Below are 24,084 nucleotides of genomic sequence, written 5' to 3' on the forward strand. Positions count from 1 at the left end.
ACCAAACGCTTCCCTACAACTCACGACACGACTCGGCCCATTCAACAGCAGATTTTCGGCAACAGATGCTTTCCAACATTTTCCGACGTCGGTGCGGTGGAGATCTACCTTCAGAGAACTGGACTCGAGTCACTTACAACTGTACTTTGGCACGCTTCCGCCTACACCAAATCTCTTCGCCAAAAATAGCCAATCTACAAGCACTGTGAGCTTGTAGAGCTTCTATTTTTGGCTAATATCGCCCCCAGAATATGGACACTGGGTTTATATATTCGGTGTTGTACGACGAACAGTACAACACAGTGAGCAGTGATTTATGACAGTTTTTAACCCATTTTGACCTGAGATCAGATTCTAAAAATGTCTTCTACATCCTGACAGTTTTCTGAAAAAGCTATGTTTCTACGTCAGTCGTTCTTCGATTTTTCAAAAATAGCAGACCTACAAGCTCGTAGCGCGCCACTCGGTGGCGCGCTATGAGCTTGTAGATCTGCTATTTTTCAATAGCTAAAGCATAACATAATGCTAACACCAAAAGGGGTTTCCCGCCCAAAATGGGTTAAAACGACATGCTCAAAATAGAGCCACCAGGCTGGAAGTGATTAAGAGACAAAATGAAACACGTCCAACTTGAAAGATAACAGCTACTCTTATAAACATGTCAATTAAAGTGTTGGCATTTCTATTTTTTTTTTTTACAGACGTCCACACTATTCCACCGAGAGTTGGTTGGTTGGGCACACAGTCACACAACCAAAACATAAAACTATAAAGGGCTCAGGTTTTATGCTGTATTGTTCCAAATCAGGAATATGTCATCGATGTAGCGTTGGTAGGATAGTACATAGGAGAATAAAAAGGGTTAACCTCAGAGTTCAGAATAAATGAAAGCTCAAACAGACCCACATGGAGTCATTGCACTGCCCATGGCTGTGCCCTTAATTTTGAAGGTAAAAGTCATCTTTAAATTTAAAATAGTTGGTAAAGTAAGAACGCACCCATGGTGCCGGCCCGGTTCCGGCGAGCAACCTCGCGTCCGAAACGGTAGAGAAATGACAGAGTTAACATGTGGGACGTTGGGGGTCTCCGGAACAACCAGAGGTTCTGGCGTGCCGCCCCGCGTCCGAAACGGTTGAGAAATGACATAGTTACCGTGTGGGGGTCCCTCTACTGTACTGTCACTGTACTGTACTGGCACACCCGAAATCATCATATATACAGTTAATATGTGCGTGTGTGTTTGTCTGTGTGTGTTAGGTTGCGCACAGGTGGTGAAAAACAACCATGCTGTTTTCGTGCTCAGACCCAGGCAGCCACCAAGCCACACACATACAGGGCCGGATTTAGCCAGCCCCACTCAGGTGGGCAGACAGAATTGTAAGGGGGGCGACTCCGCCGGCACGGGTGGGGTGTCAAACCCACATTGGGTGGGCAGGACGCACGTTTGGGTGGGCTATGCCCACCCCTGCCCCCCCCCCCCCCCCCCCCTAGAACCGGCCCTGACACATAGCTCCTTAAGGGAGGAAAAGTAAAAAGCAACAACAAAAAAGAAAAGAAAACAAGTGTTTTCAGTAAAGTGTGTGTGTGTGTGTGTGTGTGTGTGTGTGTGTGTGTACGTGTGTGTGCACGCGTGTGTGTGCACGCGTGTGTGTGCACGCGTGCGCGCATGCGTGTGTTACCTCGTAATCTACACTCTGGCGTCCCGATCAGCTCGTAGCTTGAGAAGCCTACTTCCGATGTGAGGAACACGGAGAACTGCTCCGGTTTGAGGCGGATGCTGTGGTAGTTCCTGAAGATGGTCTCCTGCAGAGCGAGTGAGGAAGCGCAAAGTATTGATACGTAGGAACTTATACATGTATACAATAGTTAGTTCCATCGCACCGGGACGGAACACAATCGATTGATCGGTACATTGCTCTGAAATTGCCCGTGGCCACCCATCTGACCTAATGTTTCTATGTCAGTCGTTCTCAAATATTTTCATGTCAAGGACCCCCAAACATATATGCAATTGGCCACCGACCCCTATCTGAAAATATGTTGTTCCAGGGACCCCCCAGAAGCAAAGATTTGAGTTAGAAACATTCGCTTTGAAAGAATATATACACACACACACACACACACACACACACACACACACACACACACACACACACACACACACACACACACACACACACACACACACACACACACACACACACCGGTATTCAAACATTTGCACCACATTTTCACGATTTTTCAAAAAATAGCAGATCTACAAGCTCGTAGCGCTATGAGCTTGTAGATCTGCTATTATTCAACATCTAAAGTCTAACATGTTGCCCAAAACACCAAAAGGGGTCCCCGTCCTGAATGGGCTAACACGGCAGCCGATAAGCTTTCGAGATTTTTCAAGTGAGGCAAAAAAGGTTGGGATCCACTGATACCCAAAAGATTGTTGATTGAGAAAGATACACCATCCCAATAGAGCGTCGCAGTCCCGCCCTCTACCATGGACCAGGAAATGATTCTCCGTTCATTTTCCTCATAGACATTTCAGAAAGTATTTATTTAAAGACGTTTACGCCGCGGACAAAGCCAACTCGAGTCGTGACAAATCATGACAACAAACACAATTTTTGGGGCCGAAAAAATAATTAGAAAGAAGAAAAAACGGCAGGTTACAACACTTTTTGTTGTTTTTCTTCTTTGTAATTATTTGTTTTGTCCAAAATATTGTGTGTGTTGTCATGATTTGTCACGACTCGAGTTGGCTTCGTACGACGCTTAAAAGGTCTTTAAATAAATACTTTTCGAAATGTCTATGGGAAAAATGCATTGGGATTAATTTCCTGGTCCATGGTAAGGGGCGGGACTGCGACGCTCTATTGGATCCCACTAGAGGCGAAATGGTACACACATACCTACAAAATGGTCTCCTAAGTGGGCGCCGTGTGACGGCAAATCTTGCAAACGTTCAATGTTTACTGGTGCTAGATCCGGTGAGAGTGTGTTGCTGGGACAGAAAAAGGTCAACAATAAAGTAGATTTGATCCTGATTTGTCTCTCTGAAGAAAAAAAAAGGCTATTTTTGTATGAAAATCTAGGGAAGATTGGTTCTAGGGAAGAATGGTTCAGAAGCTGTGTTCACGTTCACTCTCGCATTGGAATTAACCCATTCTGGGTGGGAACCCCTTTTGGTGTTTTAAGCATTAGGTATATGCCTTATCTGTTGAAAAATAGCAGATCTACAAGCTCATAGCGCGCCAAGCTTGTAGGTCTGCTATTTTTGAAAAATCGTGAAAATGTGGCGCACATTTGGAATATATATTCTTTCAGAGCGAAGTTTTGGCTTTTGTAGTATCGTCCTTAGGTCGAAATGGGTTAATAGACTCCAACCTGCTTCTGGTCTCCTAAAAAGGCACTTAACGCAGATACGGGAAGTAAACCAGAGACTTGTCTTTCTTTTCTTTTTCTTTTTTTTGTCTTTCCATTACAGAGCCCTTCCTGTGTGCTGGAATGAAACGGGAGCTGAGAGTCGTTTTGGTTTGAGGTTCTCCTCATCGGAGGAGCAGGGAGAGGACAGGACGTCTCTCACACAACTACCCGCTAAGCCAGTGCTTCTCAACCAGTGGTCCAGGGACCACCAGTGGTCCTTGAGGGGGTTCCAGGTGGTCCCCAGCTAAATGTAGTGGTAACCAAATGGACACTTTATAGATCTCTAACTCTTGAGAGCGTTTCATGTTACGCTCTCAAGAGTTAAATTATTGTTAAACATCTAAACCTATAAATAAAAAAAAGAGAGTTCATGTCCGCATCGCAATAAATCTAAGAATCGGTTTTATTTTCCACCCCTACTCAAAAGTCAAAACTGTCTCCCGTGTCTTTTATTAGCACCCTAAGAATAACCTCAATCTGGGTTGGGACTAGTACAACACTCTCTGTAGTCATGACAGTGCACACTTGGCGTGTGTACATCTGTCTGGCAGTGTCTGACCCCCCCCCCCAAAAAGTGTAAAATAGCTTATACTCAAGTGTCTCAATACTCAATGTCGTCGACCAACACCATGACGAAAAAATGTTCTAAAACTAAATGGAAACTAAATGAAAACTAAGCTATGATGACTAAAACTAAGACTAAATATATTGACAATTTCGTCAACAAATAAAAACTAGATCAGGAGATCCAGTATAAATAAATAAAAAACAAGTCATTTTACACTTGGTTGCATGCTGAAAATAGCAGATCTACAAGCTCACAAGGCGCCGCGCATAGGCACGTTGTGAGCTTGTAGATCGGCAATTTTCAGCAAGTGTAAAATCAGCCATCAACGCCCGCCAAAATACATTTCAGTCGACCAAATCAACTGTAGATTTTAATTGACTAAAATCTTATGATATTTAGTCGACTAAAACTAGACTAACATTCCAGGTGGCTAAAATGTGACTAAAACTAAATGAAAACTATTCAAAAGACTATGACTAAAAACTAAAATCAATATTTTTGCTGTCAAAATCAACACTGCTTATACTTATACGGCTACTTTCTTTGCATACCCAATAGAAAGACAACATGTCTATAGCAGCCTCTCTAGAATCCGTGCTGCACACTATTACACCCGACTGGAGATTGGCCCATGTGTTGGTGTGAGACGGAAAAGCAATGAGGTCAGAAACCAGCCAGGGGTCAGCATGGACTCTAGCCCATTTTGGGCGGGAACCCCCGTTGGTGTTATGTTGTACTTTAGCTGTTGAAAAATAGCAGATCTACAAGCTCGTAGCGTGGCACTCTCTGCTATTTTTGGGAAAAAAAACGTGAAAATGTAGTGCACATCTTTGAATACATATTCTTTCAGAGCCAATGTTTTTAACTCAAATCTTTGAATACATATTCTTTCAGAGCCAACGTTTTTAACTCAAATCTTTGAATACATATTCTTTCAGAGCCAACGTTTTTAACTCAAATCTTTGAATACATATTCTTTCAGAGCCAACGTTTTTAACTCAAATCTTTGAATACATATTCTTTCAGAGCCAACGTTTTTAACTCAAATCTTTGCTTCTGGGAATCTGGTGGGGGTCCCTGGAACAACATATTTTCAGATGGGGGGTCGGCGGCCAATTACAGATAATCTTGGGGGTGCTTGACATGAAAATGTTTGAGAACCACTGACATAGAAACATGAGGGTTTTTCAGAAAACTGTCAGGATTTAGAAGACATTTGTAGAATCGTTCCCAGGTCTAAATGGGCTAGATCAGGGTTCCCCAATACATTTTCCTCAAGGGCCATATTTTGACTAGGGTACCAGGCTGGGGGCCGAGTCCACACGCACGAGGTCCATTGTCAGGGCAAGACCCCATTTGAAAAGGATGCCCAGTTTGACATGCATAGGCTACTGACCCCCATGTAATGCCATTTATATCTGGGACCCCCCTAATAGCCGATCTACAAGCCCACAACACGTTGCAGCGAGACGTGTTGTGGGCTTGTAGATTTTCAGTATGCGACATTGCTTCCATAGAAGACATGCCGATGTCTTCTATGTGGAATCCAAAAGACTTTACGTCCACAAGGGACGTAAAGGGCAGTATTATGCATGTCTTAAGTACCAGGTCTTATGACTTAACTTAAGACCTGGAGGCGTGGTCAATGCTGTTTGGCCACTCAGAATAGCCAAATGGCATTGATCACGCCTCCAGGTCTTAAGTTAAGTAATAAGACCTGGTACTTAAGACACGCATAACACTGCCCAAAGTCTCCATTCATTGTCAAATGTAAGGTTTGTGTAAGACGGAAATCTACACCAATAGCTGAATAAAGGAGGGGCTAGCACCCCTCAAAAAACAGAGCTCTCCAGCTCACCAGATTTTTTTTAGCAAATATCTTACTTAAAATGAAATTGAGTTGACGTGTTTTTTAAAAGGGTAACTGTTGTATAATTGCAATATTACACACAAGGGTTGTGCTTTACCGTAATTAATGGCACTTCTGAACTCCCCTATTGGCTCGTCCCTGTAACGCCCTTCTGAACTCCCCTATTGGCTCGTCCCTGTAACAACGCCCTCCTGAACTCCCCTATTGGCTCGTCCCTGTAACAACGCCCTTCTGAACTCCCCTATTGGCTCGTCCCTGTAACAACGCCCTTCTGAACTCCCCTATTGGCTCGTCCCTGTAACAACGCCCTTCTGAACTCCCCTATTGGCTCGTCCCTGTAACAACGCCCTCCTGAACTCCCCTATTGGCTCGTCCCTGTAACGCACTTCTGAACTCCCCTATTGGCTCGTCCCTGTAACAACGCCCTTCTGAACTCCCCTATTGGCTCGTCCCTGTAACAACGCCCTTCTGAACTCCCCTATTGGCTTGTCCCTGTAACAACGCCCTTCTGAACTCCCCTATTGGCTCGTCCCTGTAACAACGCCCTTCTGAACTCCCCTATTGGCTCGTCCCTGTAACAACGCCCTTCTGAACTCCCCTATTGGCTCGTCACTGTAACAACGCCCTTCTGAACTCCCCTATTGGCTCGTCCCTGTAACAACACACTGCTGAACTCCCCTATTGGCTCGTCCCTGTAACAACGCCCTTCTGAACTCCCCTAGTGGCTCGTCCCTGTAACAACGCCCTTCTGAACTCCCCTATTGGCTCGTCCCTGTAACAACGCCCTCCTGAACTCCCCTATTGGCTGGTCCCTGTAACAACGCCCTTCTGAACTCCTATTGGCTCGTCCCTGTAACAACGCCCTTCTGAACTCCCCTATTGGCTCGTCTCTGTAACAACGCCCTTCTGAACTCCCCTATTGGCTCGTCTCTGTAACAACGCCCTTCTGAACTCCCCTATTGGCTCGTCCCTGTAACAACGCACTGCTGAACTCCCCTATTGGCTCGTCCCTGTAACAACGCCCTTCTGAACTCCTATTGGCTCGTCCCTGTAACAACGCCCTTCTGAACTCCCCTATTGGCTCGTCCCTGTAACAAGGCCCTTCTGAACTCCCCTATTGGCTCGTCCCTGTAACAACGCCCTTCTGAACTCCCCTATTGGCTCGTCCCTGTAACAACACCCTTCTGAACTCCCCTATTGGCTCGTCCCTGTAACAACGCCCTTCTGAACTCCCCTATTGGCTCGTCCCTGTAACAACGCCCTTCTGAACTCCCCTATTGGCTCGTCCCTGTAACAACGCCCTTCTGAACTCCCCTATTGGCTCGTCCCTGTAACAACGCCCTTCTGAACTCCCCTATTGGCTCGTCCCTGTAACAACACCCTTCTGAACTCCCCTATTGGCTCGTCCCTGTAACAAGGCCCTTCTGAACTCCCCTATTGGCTCGTCCCTGTAACAACGCCCTTCTGAACTCCCCTATTGGCTCGTCCCTGTAACAACGCCCTTCTGAACTCCCCTATTGGCTCGTCCCTGTAACAACGCCCTCCTGAACTCCCCTATTGGCTCGTCCCTGTAACAACACCCTTCTGAACTCCCCTATTGGCCTGTCCCTGTAACAACGCCCTTCTGAACTCCCCTATTGGCTCGTCCCTGTAACAACACCCTTCTGAACTCCCCTATTGGCTCGTCCCTGTAACAACGCCCTTCTGAACTCCCCTATTGGCTCGTCCCTGTAACAACGCCCTCCTGAACTCCCCTATTGGCTCGTCCCTGTAACAACGCCCTCCTGAACTCCCCTATTGGCTCGTCCCTGTAACAACGCCCTTCTGAACTCCCCTATTGGCTCGTCCCTGTAACAACGCCCTTCTGAACTCCCCTATTGGCTCGTCTCTGTAACAACGCCCTTCTGAACTCCCCTATTGGCTCGTCCCTGTAACAACGCCCTTCTGAACTCCCCTATTGGCTCGTCCCTGTAACAACGCCCTTCTGAACTCCCCTATTGGCTCGTCCCTGTAACAACGCCCTTCTGAACTCCCCTATTGGCTCGTCCCTGTAACAACGCCCTTCTGAACTCCCCTATTGGCTCGTCCCTGTAACAACGCCCTTCTGAACTCCCCTATTGGCTCGTCCCTGTAACAACGCCCTTCTGAACTCCCCTATTGGCTCGTCCCTGTAACAAGGCCCTTCTGAACTCCCCTATTGGCTCGTCCCTGTAACAACGCCCTTCTGAACTCCCCTATTGGCTCGTCCCTGTAACAACGCCCTTCTGAACTCCCCTATTGGCTCGTCCCTGTAACAACGCCCTTCTGAACTCCCCTATTGGCTCGTCCCTGTAACAACGCCCTTCTGAACTCCCCTATTGGCTCGTCCCTGTAACAACGCCCTTCTGAACTCCCCTATTGGCTCGTCCCTGTAACAACGCAGGCGTGCCATTAATGGCGGTAAAGTGCAACATTGCTTAATTGTTTGGCACCAACGAAGTGGTGAACAGAGAGACAGAGAGAGGGACTGACTGACCTAGCGACCGACATACTGTAGCCGTCCAGAGAGCCCTGCTCTGCTTGCCAGAGGAGAGGGCTATAAATACTGCCACAGAAGTGAAGTGGGAAGCCGTGTGCCGGTTCTGGATTCCCTACGTCCTCAAAGCCCAGGCCAACTAAGCTAACTACGTTTGAATCGTCTCACCCCCATGACGACTCCAGCTGCGCTAACATGAATAGCACCTTCCTTCCTCCCAAGTGTGATCACCAAATCTTTCCAAATTGGCCAACTATGGTGCTAACGTAACACGTGGTTGAGACGGCAAAGCGTGATTCTATTTTACGTCCGAGCATAGACATGGTAACGCCCCGCCTGCCTCCGATTGGCCTACCGACACTGCCCGTCATGACTGTCCTCCGAGATGCGAGGTTACTCCGTGGTGGGAAAATAATACAAGAGAATGAATGACAGCTTGGCACGCGCGACAGAATGCAACCTTGTAACTAACTTGGCAAACTAATATTGTTTGTGCCATTTGCTTTGATCCAATAATTGATTGAACACGTAGGCCTAACGTTGCACTATGATTTGATTTGGGTGTGTTCGAAATAAAGTGTTAGTGTTGATTATGGCGTATGAAATGAATCTAATTATAGCAAAACTAATACTATTATACTAAAATAGATGAAGATCAAAGGGAAAAGAGACCTTTTTACAGTACAATAATGTTTCAAATTACACAATAATCAACAAACACTTTATTTAGAACACCCCCAAATCAAATCATATTACGGCGTACGTGTTCAATCAATTATTCCATCAAAGCAAAACGGCATATATTAGTTTGCCTCTTTTCTACAAAAATAAAAGTTACAATTACAAGGCTGCTTTCTGGAGCGCCATCTGCCACGCCGTACCAAGCTGTCATTCTCTTGTAGGATAGCATACTTGTATTGAGAAAGTGTCTTTTAAATTCCACATTGAAAATCTTATCACCAAACTGCGACAATTTTCTATAGGAACAAAGCATGTTTTCCGGCATCCTGTAAAAAAACAATCATTGAAGCCACATTTCTCTCGGTTCTGGACTATGGAGACATTATTTACAGGATTGCTGCACCATCAACTTTAAAGCACCTTGATACGGTTTACCATTCTGCCCTAAGATGGGTCACTGGTGACAGCTATGGTACCCATCACTGTACACTCTATAGGAACGCAGGCTTGTCCTCTCTGTCCGAGAGGCGGGACATGCACTGGTATATTTTCATTTTCAAAGCCATCTCAGGAATGGTCCCCTCTTACATTTGCCCTATGTTGGATCAGAATCCAAGTCCGTATCAGACCCGCTCGAGTGACTTCCTGACCCTCAAGGTTCCTTTCGCTAACTCAGAGCTAGCTAAAGCAGCTTTTTCTGTCTGTGCTCCATTTGATTGGAACGAACTCCAAAAATCCCTAAAAATCTGATCACTGCCTTCCCTAGGTCAATTCAGGGAAATGATTTCTAGCACTTTTACTCAACAATGTAACTGTTTTAATTGATTCTCATCATACTATTATAGTTATTTTAGTGTTGGACACTTTCTGTTTTACAATTCATATATTTGATATTGCTGTATTTAGTGTATGTTGTTGATTTTATGTTTTGTATTTCGGCTACATTGAAAATGAGGGCCTGCCCCTCAATTGTACTCCGAGTTTAAATAAAGGTTATGATGATGATGATTATTTCCCACCAGTGGTGGAAAAAGTACTCAATTGTTCTACTTAAGTAAAAGTACTAATACTGCAAAGTAAAAGTACGGAATTGAAAATGTACTTGGGTAAAAGTACAAAAGTATCTGCATCAAAATGTACTTAAAGTACTAAAAGTAAAAGTACTCATATTGCAGAATGTCCCATTTCCCCACTTCAAAATGTGTACACAATCTGTAGAAAATAGCAGATTTACTACAAGCTCACAATGCGTCGCAATCTCCAAAGTAACTAGTAACTAAAGTTTTGAAATAATTGTAGAGGAGTAAAAGTGCAAATTGTGGCTCTGAGATGCAGTGGAGTACAAGTACTGGAAATTGGAAATACTCAAGTAAAGTACAAATACCTCAAAATCGTACTTAAGTAAAAGTACTTAGTTACTTTCCACCACTGTTTCCCACCACAGAGTAACCTCGCGTCAGACTATCCACCATCGCTATATCCACCTCGGAGGAAAGTCTGGTAAGGCCGGCAGTGTCGGTAGGCCAATCAGACGCAGGATGGGGGGGGGCATGTCTATGCTCGGACGTAGAATAGAATCACGCGACGGCAAAAGCATGCAGAGGTTAATCTCACTTCCAGTTGGCCGAATGCGTGTGTCTGTGTGGGTAACATGTACATTGGTCCGACGGTCTCCGACCTCTCCGTTATATTAGTAAGTCAGATCATTACTAACACTATCCCAAACCTAATTTTTACACGCAGCACAGATTCGATTTTAACCTGCCACGCATGTTGGGAGGTAATTTTTTTTTTAACCCGTAGCATGGGTGAGTCTTAACCGACCACGCATGTCTGACTAACGGGCTGTCTGACTCATGGCCAGTACCCCCTCTGTGTGAGCGTGTGTCTGTGTCTGTGTGTGTCTGTGCGTGTGTGTTTGCGTGCGTGCGTGCGTGCGACAGCATGAGTGGGAGAATTCTCCAAAGGAAACATACTGAAATGCGAGCGATGGGGCTGGAACCAGACACTCCTTTCATAGAAAATAATTAAAATAAACAAAAAAAATTGCACACAAGATTCATGCGGTTGGCTTAAGAGAAAGCAGCCCTGCCTAAAGAAACTAGAACTGCACTCTGTCGAGTGCCTACACTCTGTCGCGGTGCACACAAGTAGGCCATAAATGGCCTATACTAGAGCGCAAGCAGAGCACGCAAGTACTGTCGACCGCTACGAACTTTCAAATCTCAGCCTCTCTGTAAAACGTTGAAATGAAATACTAAAGTCGGGTTATAACTGGCTGTCAATGTGATTACGATGTTTGAATATTGGTTGGGTAACAGGTAACGTGTGTATGTATAGTATACATGTATGTAAGTTGTAAAGCACTATACTGTGGTCGGCTGGCTTTTTTACATGCGTATGATTGGTAGGTATATATACTGATGTCGATGGTGACGTAATTTAATAAGATATGTTTCAATGTCGGGTTATAACTGGCTGTCGATGGTGACGTAATTAATATGTCGGGTGAATTAAAGGTAATGTGACATTACCTTTAATTGAGTAAGTAAGTAAGTAGCCTTGCCGAGCCATGAGGCCCATAGGGGCAGGAGCCTATCTCCTGTTTCTGTAGCGTGAGGCAGCTTGATGTACACCCCCTGGACATGACGCTAGTATGTCGCAGGGACTTACCCCCAATCCAACCCTTGATGCTGAGTGTCAAGCAGGGAGGCACTGGGTCCCATTTTTAGAGTCTTTGGTATGACCCGGCCGGGGATTGAACCCCGACCTCCCAGTCTCAGGGCGGACACTCTAACCACAAGGCCACTGAGCTGGTGGACCTTTAATTGAAACCTATCTTTATTACGTCACCATCAAAAGCCAGTTATAACCCGGCATTGATACATATCGTAATTACGTCACCATCAATACCTACCAAGCATACACGTGCAGTCGTACCAGCACGACCACAATACTTGCGCCGCAATGCCCGCTCTGCTTGCGCAAACTTAATAACCTTAGGAAAACAGTATCTTCTATTACTTTGTTCTATATTCTCTCTCGTGTGAAAGAGCACTAACTTGCTCGGCCCCCGATAATAACCTAATTCAAAGAAAAATCACTTAAATGATGTGGTCGTAATAGGCGGCCGACCATACAGCAAAAATAGGCGAAGGTTTGACGAAAATAGCAGATCTACAAGCTCACAGTGATACGTGTTGTGTAACGGGTTGTCAGCCTGCAGATCAGCTATGTTCACATGCATGTAGTTATTTTGTCATCGTTATTCATGACAAAAACTAAATGGTTTCAAGACGTATGCCTTACTATTACTAAATTCCTACTCGTGCATTTTTATTTACAAAATGTATATTATCAGAAAAGGAGGACTATAGTGGAGGATAAAACATTGTTGGAAGGGGAAGACTTTTTAAAGTCAAAAGGAAAAACGACACCAAGGCACTCTTTTCGTTCCCAAAGTGGGGTCCAGGGACCCCCAGGGGTTCCCCAGCTAAATGATAGTTTGGAACCAAATGGACCCTTATGGGTCTGTAACATTGATTAACATTGATTTTACAATATAAATTGGGGGTCCCAGAGATAGAAATGCCATTCAATGGGGGGTCCGTAGACTAATAGGCATGTCAAACTGGGAGGGTCCTTGAAATTTAACAGGTTGAGAATCACTGCTAGAGCCGTAAAATTATTCTCTAGCAATCTTCCCTGGCATAGCTCTTCAAATGGGGGGGGGTCCGCGGGATAATTAGTGCCAATTTGGGGGTCCTTGACATGAAAAGGTTTGGGAACCACTCTACACAACAGCTTAATAATAGCCTATAGTTATTCTGCTAGTGGTTCACCAGAGAACAATAACAGAAAAACACGCTTCGCCCCGGGTGACCACCTTCAGGCAAACAAACAAAGAAGTCCATCCCAGGCTGAAACATGTCTGGGCATGTTGTGCTGCTGTGCTTTTATGACCAACTAGCCTTTTAATAAAGCCATTTTACATTTGGAAGAGTGTGTCTCTGTATCTATTTTTTTCCACTTCATGATTTTATTACTATATCAATTATTATGTCGGGGGGCAGGGGTCGTCAACAAGTGTGAGATAAAATATATATATATATATTTTTTACATTAACCAAGCCTTGAACCCTAGTATTCCTATTCTGAGGAGAACTTTAGCCAAAGAAAATAGCAGATCTGTCACTGTGAGCTTGTAGATCGGCTATTTTTGACAAAGAGGTTGAATCTGCGACACAATTTCCTACAATATGTATAGTGGGGGTTCCTGCTTCATCTCTCTCTCAGCTAAGGGGGTCCCTGCTTCATCTCTCTCTCTCAGCTAAGGGGTCCCTGCTTCATCTCTCTCAGCTAAGGGGGTCCCTGCTTCATCTCTCTCTCTCAGCTAAGGGGTCCCTGCTTCATCTCTCTCAGCTAAGGGGGTCCCTGCTTCATCTCTCTCTCAGCTAAGGGGGTCCCTGCTTCATCTCTCAGCTAAGGGGGTCCCTGCTTCATCTCTCTCTCAGCTAAGGGGGTCCCTGCTTCATCTCTCAGCTAAGGGGGTCCCTGCTTCATCTCTCTCTCAGCTAAGGGGGTCCCTGCTTCATCTCTCTCTCAGCTAAGGGGTCCCTGCTTCATCTCTCTCTCTCAGCTAAGGGGTCCCTGCTTCATCTCTCTCTCAGCTAAGGGGTCCCTGCTTCATCTCTCTCTCAGCTAAGGGGTCCCTGCTTCATCTCTCTCTCAGCTAAGGGGTCCCTTCTTCATCTCTCTCAGCTAAGGGGTCCCTGCTTCATCTCTCTCAGCTAAGGGGTCCCTGCTTCATCTCTCTCTCAGCTAAGGGGTCCTGCTTCATCTCTCTCTCAGCTAAGGGGTCCCTGCTTCATCTCTCTCTCAGCTAAGGGGTCCCTGCTTCATCTCTCTCAGCTAAGGGGTCCCTGCTTCATCTCCCTCTCTCAGCTAAGGGGTCCCTGCTTCATCTCCCTCTCTCAGCTAAGGGGTCCCTGCTTCATCTCTCTCAGCTAAGGGGTCCCTGCTTCATCTCTCTCTCAGCTAAGGGGTCCCTGCTTCATCTCTCTCTCTCAGCTAAGGGGTCCCTGCTTCATCTCTCAGCTAAGGGGTCCCTGCTTCATCTCTCTCTCAGCTAAGGGGTCCCTGCTTCATCTCTCTCTCTCAGCTAAGGGGTCCCTGCTTCATCTCTCTCAGCTAAGGGGTCCCTGCTTCATCTCTCTCAGCTAAGGGGTCCCTGCTTCATCTATCTCTCAGCTAAGGAGTCCCTGCTTCATCTCTCTCTCAGATAAGGGGTCCCTGCTTCATCTCTCTCAGCTAAGGGGTCCCTGCTTCATCTATCTCTCAGCTAAGGAGTCCCTGCTTCATCTCTCTCTCAGATAAGGGGTCCCTGCTTCATCTCTCTCAGCTAAGGGGGTCCCTGCTTCATCTCTCTCAGATAAGGGGTCCCTGCTTCATCTCTCTCAGCTAAGGGGGTCCCTGCTTCATCTGTCTCAGCTAAGGGGTCCCTGCTTCATCTCTCTCAGCTAAGGGGGTCCCTGCTTCATCTCTCTCAGCTAAGGGGTCCCTGCTTCATCTATCTCTCAGCTAAGGAGTCCCTGCTTCATCTCTCTCAGCTAAGGGGTCCCTGCTTCACCTCTCTCAGCTAAGGGGTCCCTCCCTGCTTCATCTCTCTCAGCTAAGGGGTCCCTGCTTCATCTCTCTCTCAGCTAAGGGGTCCCTGCTTCATCTCTCTCTCAGCTAAGGGGTCCCTGCTTCATCTCTCTCTCAGCTAAGGGGTCCCTGCTTCATATCTCTCTCTCAGCTAAGGGGGTCCCTGCTTCATCTCTCTCAGCTAAGGGGTCCCTGCTTCATCTCTCTCAGCTAAGGGGTCCCTGCTTCATCTCTCTCAGCTAAGGGGGTCCCTGCTTCATCTCTCTCTCAGATAAGGGGTCCCTGCTTCATCTCTCTCTCAGCTAAGGGGTCCCTGCTGCATCTCTCTCAGCTAAGGGGTCCCTGCTTCATCTCACTCAGCTAAGGGGTCCCTGCTTCATCTCTCTCAGCTAAGGGGGTCCCTGCTTCATCTCTCTCTCAGCTAAGGGGGTCCCTGCTTCATCTCTCTCTCAGCTAAGGGGTCCCTGCTTCATCTCTCTCTCAGCTAAGGGGTCCCTGCTTCATCTCTCTCTCAGATAAGGGGTCCCTGCTTCATCTCTCTCAGATAAGGGGTCCCTGCTTCATCTCTCTCAGATAAGGGGTCCCTGCTTCATCGCTCTCTCAGATAAGGGGTCCCTGCTTCATCTCTCTCAGATAAGGGGTCCCTGCTTCATCTCTCTCAGATAAGGGGTCCCTGCTTCATCGCTCTCTCAGATAAGGGGTCCCTGCTTCATCTCTCTCAGATAAGGGGTCCCTGCTTCATCTCTCTCAGATAAGGGGTCCTTGGCCTGCAACGGTATGATGGTACAACTGTGAGAGGGTACACAAGAAACCAAATGGACCCTTATGATTCCATTTGGTTTCATTTTTACCCTCTCAGAGTTACGGTGGTCCGGCTTGAAATGAAAGAGTTCTGAGAACTAACTGGTATTGTAATTGTATAGCAGCCGTGAAGTCCACATGCCAGCTCTGACAGTGTGATAGAACCGGTTCCCAAAACGGTTCCAAAATGTGACGGAACCGATACGGTTCCGGAACCCAATAACCGCTATTAAACGTCTGGACTACTGTTTTACCGCTGTTTCGGCGCTGTAGTGCCGAAATGATTTCGGCTCGTCAGAAATTTTCAGTAGCACCGAAGAGCCGACTTTAGGACGGTACCCGGTACCCGCCCCCCCCCCCCTCGAACCTCAAATGACGTCACATTGTAGGCTCTACAGCGCCGAACAGACTTTTATTCGGCTCTAAAATAGGAGTATGAATCGGCCCTAAGGCTTTGTACGTACACTAGTAGGCATCACACAGGCCTCACTTAGGCACTCGCAGCTGGTTCAGAATGCAGCTGCTCGTGCTCGACCTCCTTACGCGCGCTAAGAAACGTGACCCCGTCATCACCCCAATTATAGCTGGACTTGACCCCCCCCCCCCCCCCCCCCGCCTATGATTGTGCCTTTGCTGTTGCAGCCACTACGTTCTTTTAACATTTAGACCCGAGGACGATTCTAGAAATGTCTTCTAAATCCTGACAGTTTACAAAAAAAAACTCATGTTTCTATGTCAGTCGTTCTCAAACATTTTCATGTCAAGGACCCCCACAAATATACGTAATTGGCCACCGACCCCCATCTGAAAATATGTTGGTCCGGGGACCAGCAGAAGCAAAGATTTGAGTTTAAATGTTTGTTGTGAAAGAATATATATATATATATTCAAAGATTTGTGCCACATTTTCATGATTTTTCAAAAATAGCAGACCTACAAGCTCGTAGCGCGCCACTCGGTGGCGCGCTATGAGCTTGTAGATCTGCTATTTTTCAATAGCTAAAGTATAACATAATGCTTAAAACACCAAAAGGGGTTAACATCAAAAGTGCCCATGCAGTCCATTGAGGCGTTCTCCTCAAGGCTCGTCTCTTTTCAATAGCCTTTGTTCACTCCTAAAGGCTACTGTACTCATTTTTTGTTGTTGTTGCGTTTCGGTGCCATGTGGGTGGTGCAAATGCATAACGATTGTGCTGATACTTTGATTTGACTTATTTTATCTGAACTGTGCCTTTGATGCTATGTGGGTGGTGCACACATGCATAATGTTTCGGTGATGCCTTGATTTGTACAGCACGTTTAGTCGATCTCGATTTAAATCTCAGTTTAAGATATGCTAAATAGGCCTGGGCCGTGGCTCAGCGGTCCAGGCACCTTGGCTGGTAATCCAGTCTGGCAGTGTGCCGCGGGTTCGACTCCCGATCCCGACGGCCTTTACTGCATGTCTTCCCCCCATCTCTCTCCCCATTTCCTGTCAGCCTACTGTCTGTCCCTCCATATAAAATATAAAATAAAGGCGAAAGCCACAAAAAAAAAAACATAAAAAATAAAGATATGCTAAATAAAAAAAGATTGGTTTGATTTGATTGAAGACCCCTGTGATAATCTTACTGTGAGTTTCTTCCTGCGAGGTGCATGGCTCTCCCAGGGCTCTAGGATGAAGACCCCTGTACCTAATTACGTTTTTTTTTTTTTTGCAGCGAATCTTACTGTGAGTTTTTTCCCCAGTGAAGACATGAAATAGTTTGAGAACCACCGATATAGAAACATAGGGGTTTTTTTTTCAGAAAACTGTCATGATTTAGAAGACATTTTGTAGAATCTGGTCTCAGTCCTAAATGGGTTAAGCATTATGTTATACTTCAGCTATTGAAAAATAGCAGATCTACAAGCTCATAGCGCGGCACCGAGTGCCGCGCTATGAGCTTGTAGGTCTGCTATTTTTGAAAAATCGTGAAAATGTGGCCCAAATGTTTGAATATATATTTTTCAGGGCGCCAATTTTTAACTCAAATCTTTGCTTCTGGCGGTGTCCCTGGAACAACATATTTTCAGATGGGGGTCGGCGGGGCCAATAACATATATCTTTGGAGGTACTCGACATGAAAAGTTTTGAGCACAACCGACACAGAAACACGAGTTTTTCAGAAAACTTAGCATTTAGAAGACATTTTGTAGAATCTGGTCTCAGGTCCTAAATGGGTTAAGATGAAGAAGACCCCCCTGTAATAAATATTAATAATGACGCGGGGGTCTTACTGTGAGTTTCTTCCGGCGCGCGTAGCTGTCCCAGGGCTGCGGCTCCAGGATGAACAGGCCGCCGGGCCTCAGGTGCCTGTAGACGCGGTGGAAGAGGCGCTTGAGGCCGCCGTCGCCCCAGTTGAGGTGGATCCACTTGGTGACGCTCATGCACATGACCACGTCGTACTCGGCCCTCTGCGTCAGCAGCAGGGAGTCGTTCTCCAGCACGTAGTTGGCCTGGAAAACAAAATAATAATATTAACCTATTTTGACCTGAGATCAGATTCTAAAAATGTCTTCTACATCCTGACAGTTTTCTGAAAAAGCTATGTTTCTATGTCAGTCGTTTTTCACCTAAACGTCATCATTGATGTTCATTGCAATGCCATTGGTCATGATATTTGCATATAAATACCCCCCACAGAGGCTGAAATTCACACAAATTAAAAGTCTCTGGACTCTGTGCAATTTTGAACAATTTTAACCTACGACCTTTGACCTTTAACCCTAATAAAGTAAAATAATTGTAATATATGTTTTTTGTGATCATTAGAATGTCTAGAACATGTTTTATTCATTACTGTGAAAGATATCCCCCAAATGTAAATTATTAATGTATTATTATTTTAATAATAATTATAAATGTGCATAAAATTTTGCACCAAAAAAAATTATAATTTTTTTTACATGATTTCCTCTGATCCTAGCCCTAGTAGTAAAAAAGTAGTAAAAGTAAGGTTGAAATCGTTTGTTTTTGCAAGTAGAAATTAATTCGGGTTTTACAGGGTTAAGCAAATGTATTGTAGTTCACAGAGATTGTTCAGTCTATGGAGGGTATGCGCATGCATAAAGTGAGTGGCAAATCGAGTGGAAAAGTGAGTTTAACGTTGTTTAATGAAATCGGATAGGACTTTTCTGTTTGGGGTGTCAAGGCCAGAAAGTAGTTTTTTGCTACTCAGTAAGGCGTTCTTCCCACATATTAACTTCCGGGTATGAGGATGATGTCAAACACATACCCTCTATACTGAAATCGTAAAACAAGCGGAAAAAGAGATAATTTTGCCTCGACAGCAGTCCTTTAATAATTAACACACATTCTCGTCTCAGTCAAAGAACCTCAGCTCAGACCTTGTTGACACCCATTTTTGGTGGGAACCCCTTTTGGTGTTAGCATTATGTTATGCTTTAGCTATTGAAAAATAGCAGATCTGCTTGTAGATCTGCTATTTTTGAAAAATCGAAGAACGACTGACATAGAAACATAGCTTTTTCAGAAAACTGTCAGGATGTAGAAGACATTTTTAGAATCTGATCTCAGGTCAAAATGCTTTATCTTTTCCTTTCCTTTTGCAGAGAGCAGTAACTCTAGCCCAGGAATTGTGTTGCGATTGAATATCGTATCATTTCATCATCAGGTACAGTAGGTCATAACGCAGATACTGTGCACATCAGAGTGTTGACAGACAGAAGACATTCTTCGCTAGCCTGGGGTTTCCAGCCTGATTCGCTGCGTTCCGCGGATCTGAAAACGTCACTGCGCTGCTCCGTCTGGACAGAGGCAGCTTGACTCTCATTTCATAACGTCAACCGTTACGTATGGCCACGTTGTTGCTGACTAACCAGCTCAGTGGCCTTGTGGTTAGAGTGTCCGCCCTGAGACTGGGAGGTTGGGGTTCAATCCCTGGCCGGGTCATACCAAAGACTCTAAAAATGGGACCCAGTGCCTCCCTGCTTGACACTCAGCAATGCATCAAGGGTTGGATTGGGGGTAAGTCCCTGCGACATACTAGCGTTTAGTCCAGGGGGTGTACTTGTACATCAAGCTGCCTCACGCTACAGAAACAGGAGATAGGCTCCTGCCCCTATGGGCCTCATGGCTCGGCAAGGCTACTTACTACGTTGTTGCTGATACGTCATCAGCCAGCGCCACTCTGTCCATGCTTTTCTCACTGTCTCACACAAGTAAACGATTCAGTAGTACACGCCGGTCAAATTCAGTAGTCATAGTCTCTTGAATGGTTTTCATTTAGTTTTAGTCACATTTTAGTCACCTGGAATGTTTTAGCGTTAGTCTAGTTTTAGTCGCCTAAATCTACAGTTGATTTAGTCGAACTAAATGTATTTTGGCGGGCTTTGATGCCGTCGTAATGACTGAAAATAGCGGATCTACAAGCCCACAACGCGTCGCAGCGTGGCGCGATGTGAGCTTGTAGATCGACTATTTTTAGCATGCAACTAATTGTAAAATGACTTATACCGGATCTCTTGTCCACTAGTCCCTTCCTAACATTTTACTTATCTGTTGACGAAATTAGTCATCAATTTTTAGTTTCCATTTAGCTTTCGTCAGTGGAAAAAGGTAGTCGACGAACATTTTTCGTCTTAGTTTTAGTCGACGAAATCAACACGGCCTTCATATGTCCCACCTACAAGCGGAGAATAGGAGACCGTCCAGACTGAGTAGCACAGTGACATTTTCAGATCCGCGGAACGCAGCGAATCAGGCTGGAACACCCAGGCTAATTCTTTGCCGCTCAAGGACACACACTGACCGTTACAAATGATTCAACAGGTTCAACCTGTGAGGGTGATTTATAGGAGGTGGTCTCTCTCTAGGTCAACAAACAAGACGAAAGGTGAATGTCGAAATGAGGACCAACGTACCAAGGAATGGAATGACGTTATGCACGCCGGATTGAGAAATACATTACGAATGGAATATAACGTTACAATTTTAGTTAATGTTCTTTAAAGGGATTGTGACATTAAAACAAAAGTGTTTGTAATTGAGCTCAATTGCACCCAAGAAACCTGAACTTTTAACATTCAGTAGATTTTGTGTGGTCTGGGGTGCTCTGATTTTCCTGCTGTTTGTGATGTCACAGCCTGAAAATCCCATATTTGTCAATGGGATTTGCCAGCAGATGTCACCGTTTTCACTGTTTTGCCTGTTTTCATTGCAGCTCAAAAGGCTTCACAGACACAGAGAAAATCCCAGTTCACAGAAAATCCACTGAATGTTCAAAGTCCAGGTTTCTTGGGTGTAATTGAGGTCATGAAACCTACAAGAAAAACTAAAATAAATGAAAATAAATGTCATGAAACCTTTAAGTCATGGCAACAATGACTACATATACCTGCGATACATTTCTCTTTTGATCCTATAAAACAGTGGTTCCCAAAGTGGGGTCCGGGGACCCCCAGGGGTCCTTGAGGGAGTTCCAGGGGGTCCCCAGGTAAATGATAGTTTGGAACCAAATGGACCCTTATGGGTCTGTAACTCTGAGAGCGTACAAATGGACACTCTCAGAGTTAAATTAACATCGATTTTACTATAAAAATTGTCCGTAGACGAATGCGTGTCAAACTGGGGGTCCTTATATTTGTCAGGCGTGTTCTCCCCCCCATATTAGTATGATTATTGCGTGTATGTTTGTGTCACAACCTCGCGCCAGTTTGCGTGCGCTGTCTCCGTGTGCAGATCTACAAGCTCATAGCGCGCCACCGAGTGGCGCGCTACGAGCTTGTAGGTCTGCTATTTTTGAAAAATCGAAGAACGACTGACATAGAAAACATAGCTTTTTCAGAAAACTGTTAGGATGTAGAAGACATTTTTTTAGAATCCGATCTCAGGTCAAAATGGGTTTAAGAGACGAGCAGGTGGGCAGGGAGGGAGGCGCAGGCTATCCGACACACCCGCCACCAGTGTTGGAATGTGTTCAACTGTAATTGTCCTGTCTTCACATAAGGAGCACCAGTGCGAGCCTGCAGGCGCTATGGTTTGCTCCCCATGTGAAAAGAAAGACCTCAAAAAGGGGCTTTCGATTTTACATTCTGAAAAATGTGAAAAGCGACTTTGAGCACCTTAGTAAAGCGCTACATAGATGGTAAATGGTAAATGGTGCATTTATATAGCGCCTTTATCCAAGGCGCTTTACATAGATTGTGCATTACATTCACCCATTCACACACACACCGATGGCTGCGGAAACCATGTAAGGTACCAACCAGCACATCAGGAGCAATTAGGGGTGCAGAGTCTTGCTCAAGGACACTTCGACACTAACTCTGGGGGAGCCCGGGTTCGAACTGGCGACCTTGTGGTTACCATCCAGCCACTCTACCTCTGAGCCACCACCGCCCTAGATTTTATGCAATCTTATTAAATCCTACACCACTGCATGTCTGCTCGCAAACACTAACCACGTTCAACCGTGCCGTCTCCATTTCGGGCACGTCATAAAAGTCCACACACACGGCGTCAAAATGTGACGCACCGGCGTTGCGAGCTTGTAGATGGGACTATTCTCAGCACGCAACACGATGGGAGTATAAATAGGACTCAAGTGATTGTAAAGAGAGGAATCTAGTAGTATAACAAAAAAAAGCTGTGTCCCGAAAGGTCCACAATCATTGCAATATCTCAATTATCTTCTTTTTTTTTTGCAGTGTGATGCAGGGCAGCCCTTACCTTGATGAAGGACACATTGGAGGGGAACTCCCCCGGGCGTACGGTGGGTGTCTCGGTCAGCGGGGGCGCCGCTATGGGCCCCCTGGAGATCTGCAGGGACACGGGGAACGAGAAGCTGGTAGAGGCCCGCTCCACTGCGGAGGAGGAGGAGGAGACAGCAATGGCGGCGGGGGCTTTCCCACAGTCCATTCGCTCCGTCTGGATCCCTGCCTCCTCCTCAGGACGAGGCTCTTTCCCGTTGTCGACCGAGGGACGATGGGGGTCTTTGCTGCTGCTCTGTTGTGCCTCCTCGACGGGGGGTGGGGCGCCCTCTCCCCCTCTCTCCGGCCCGACCGCGTTCCCATTTTCAGCTGCGCTGCCGTCGAGGCGCCTGTCCTGGTTCTCTTCTCTGCCTGCGAGAGGAGTAGGACGCCCCGTCACAATTATCACACAGGCACAATTAAATCGGTCATTGTCAGTCGTTTTTTTGTATTATTATTTATTTATAAGATATCTTTTGGGGGCTTTTTTGCCTTTATTGATACATAACATACAGTAGCTTGACAGGAAACGGGGAGAGAGATGGGGGGGGGGGGGGTGGTGAGACAGCAAAGGTCATCAGGATCGGGACACACTGACACACTGTCATGCTAGATTACCAGTCAAGGTGCCTGGACCGCTAAGCCGGCCCAGGCCACCAAACAGTCAAGACATGTGAATAAATCGCCCAAGTAAATATTTCAGGATTTTGACAGCCCTTTTTTTTTTTTTTTACCTGCGAGAGTGTCCTTCCCGTTCGCCTCCTCTTTCTTTGTGCTCGTCCCCGCCTGCGTCGTGGGCGCCGCCGGGCGCCTGGCCGCCCCCTGCGTCTGCAGCTCGGCAGACAGATAGTGTCTGATGTTCTTCCGGGCCATGTATATCAGGTTCTTGTCGATGTCCAGGCCCAGAATGTGGGCCGGTTTCAGTGCCTTGGCGATATAGAGAGTCAGGTGGCCCGAGTTGCAGCCCAAGTCCAGCACGTCTTTGCCCTCGAACCAGTGGCGGCGAAGTGCGCGCAACCGCGAGTCCTCCTTGGCGCCCGGGTTGCGGTAGCCATAATACTTGTTGTAGTTCCCGTACTGGAACACCTTCTGCGGCTGCTTCTTCTGCTGCGGCGGCCGACCGCCGCCGCCTTGGGTGCCGCTGGGCCTCGGTGTGTGGAAGGAGGACGACGACTGGGTGCTCTTCCCAGACGACGCCCGGTGGTCTCCTCCTCCAGGCCTTCCTCCTGCTGGAGGCTTCGCCGCCGGAGGAGCAGAGGACGTCGTCGACGATGACGACGTCGTCGAGACCCTGCTGGGGGGCTCCATCTTGCCAGAGTTGCGCCTGCGCTTGCGCCTGCTGCTGGAGTGCTGCTGCTGCTGGTTCGTCGTGGTCGCGGACGAGGAGGAGTACTCGTCGGCGCTTTGCGCCCGGACGTGCGGAGCGGACGACGCGGATGGCGCGGCCACCTCTTCCCTGCTGCTGCTGGTGGTCCGCTCAGCTTCCTTACTGCCGTGGGAATCCTCCGGGACCCTGGTGGGGAATAGGGGTGGGGGCGATATGGAAAAAAATACAATATCACGATATTTTTCTCAAGCACTATCACGATACATGATATTATCACGATATGTTTTCATGCGTTTTTTTTGTGTTATTTATTGTTCCGGTAACTGTACCACCTACAAGGAAAACAAAACAACAAAAAAAGGAGCGACAGAACATTTACCAAAACCAAAATATGTATTAATTTCAATATACAACTCGTATGGAACTGCAAATCATAGAATGCGCATTCACTGTATCGCGATAAATATACACCTATACCTCTGAAAAGTGAAAAAGGCATATCATGGAGACATTTTTAATCACGA

The 24,084-nt window shown here is 46.3% G+C and overlaps 1 protein-coding gene across 1 annotated transcript in view; it reads right to left on the reverse strand.

Moving 5' to 3' along the window:
- The window catches only part of mepcea (methylphosphate capping enzyme a), a 43,539-nt gene that overhangs the window by 13,872 nt on the left and 5,583 nt on the right, over positions 1-24,084 (reverse strand). Inside the window, exons 4-6 of the mRNA XM_079507212.1 lie at positions 22,968-23,746; positions 22,214-22,605; positions 17,761-17,979 (exon numbers count right to left, since the gene is read on the reverse strand). Coding sequence (XP_079363338.1) covers positions 17,761-17,979; positions 22,214-22,605; positions 22,968-23,746 — 1,390 coding nt within the window. The remainder of the gene's footprint in view (positions 1-17,760; positions 17,980-22,213; positions 22,606-22,967; positions 23,747-24,084) is intronic.

This window comes from Electrona antarctica, assembly GCF_951216825.1.
Source record: "Electrona antarctica genome assembly, chromosome: 8".
NCBI classification, from domain to species: Eukaryota; Metazoa; Chordata; class Actinopteri; order Myctophiformes; family Myctophidae; genus Electrona; species Electrona antarctica.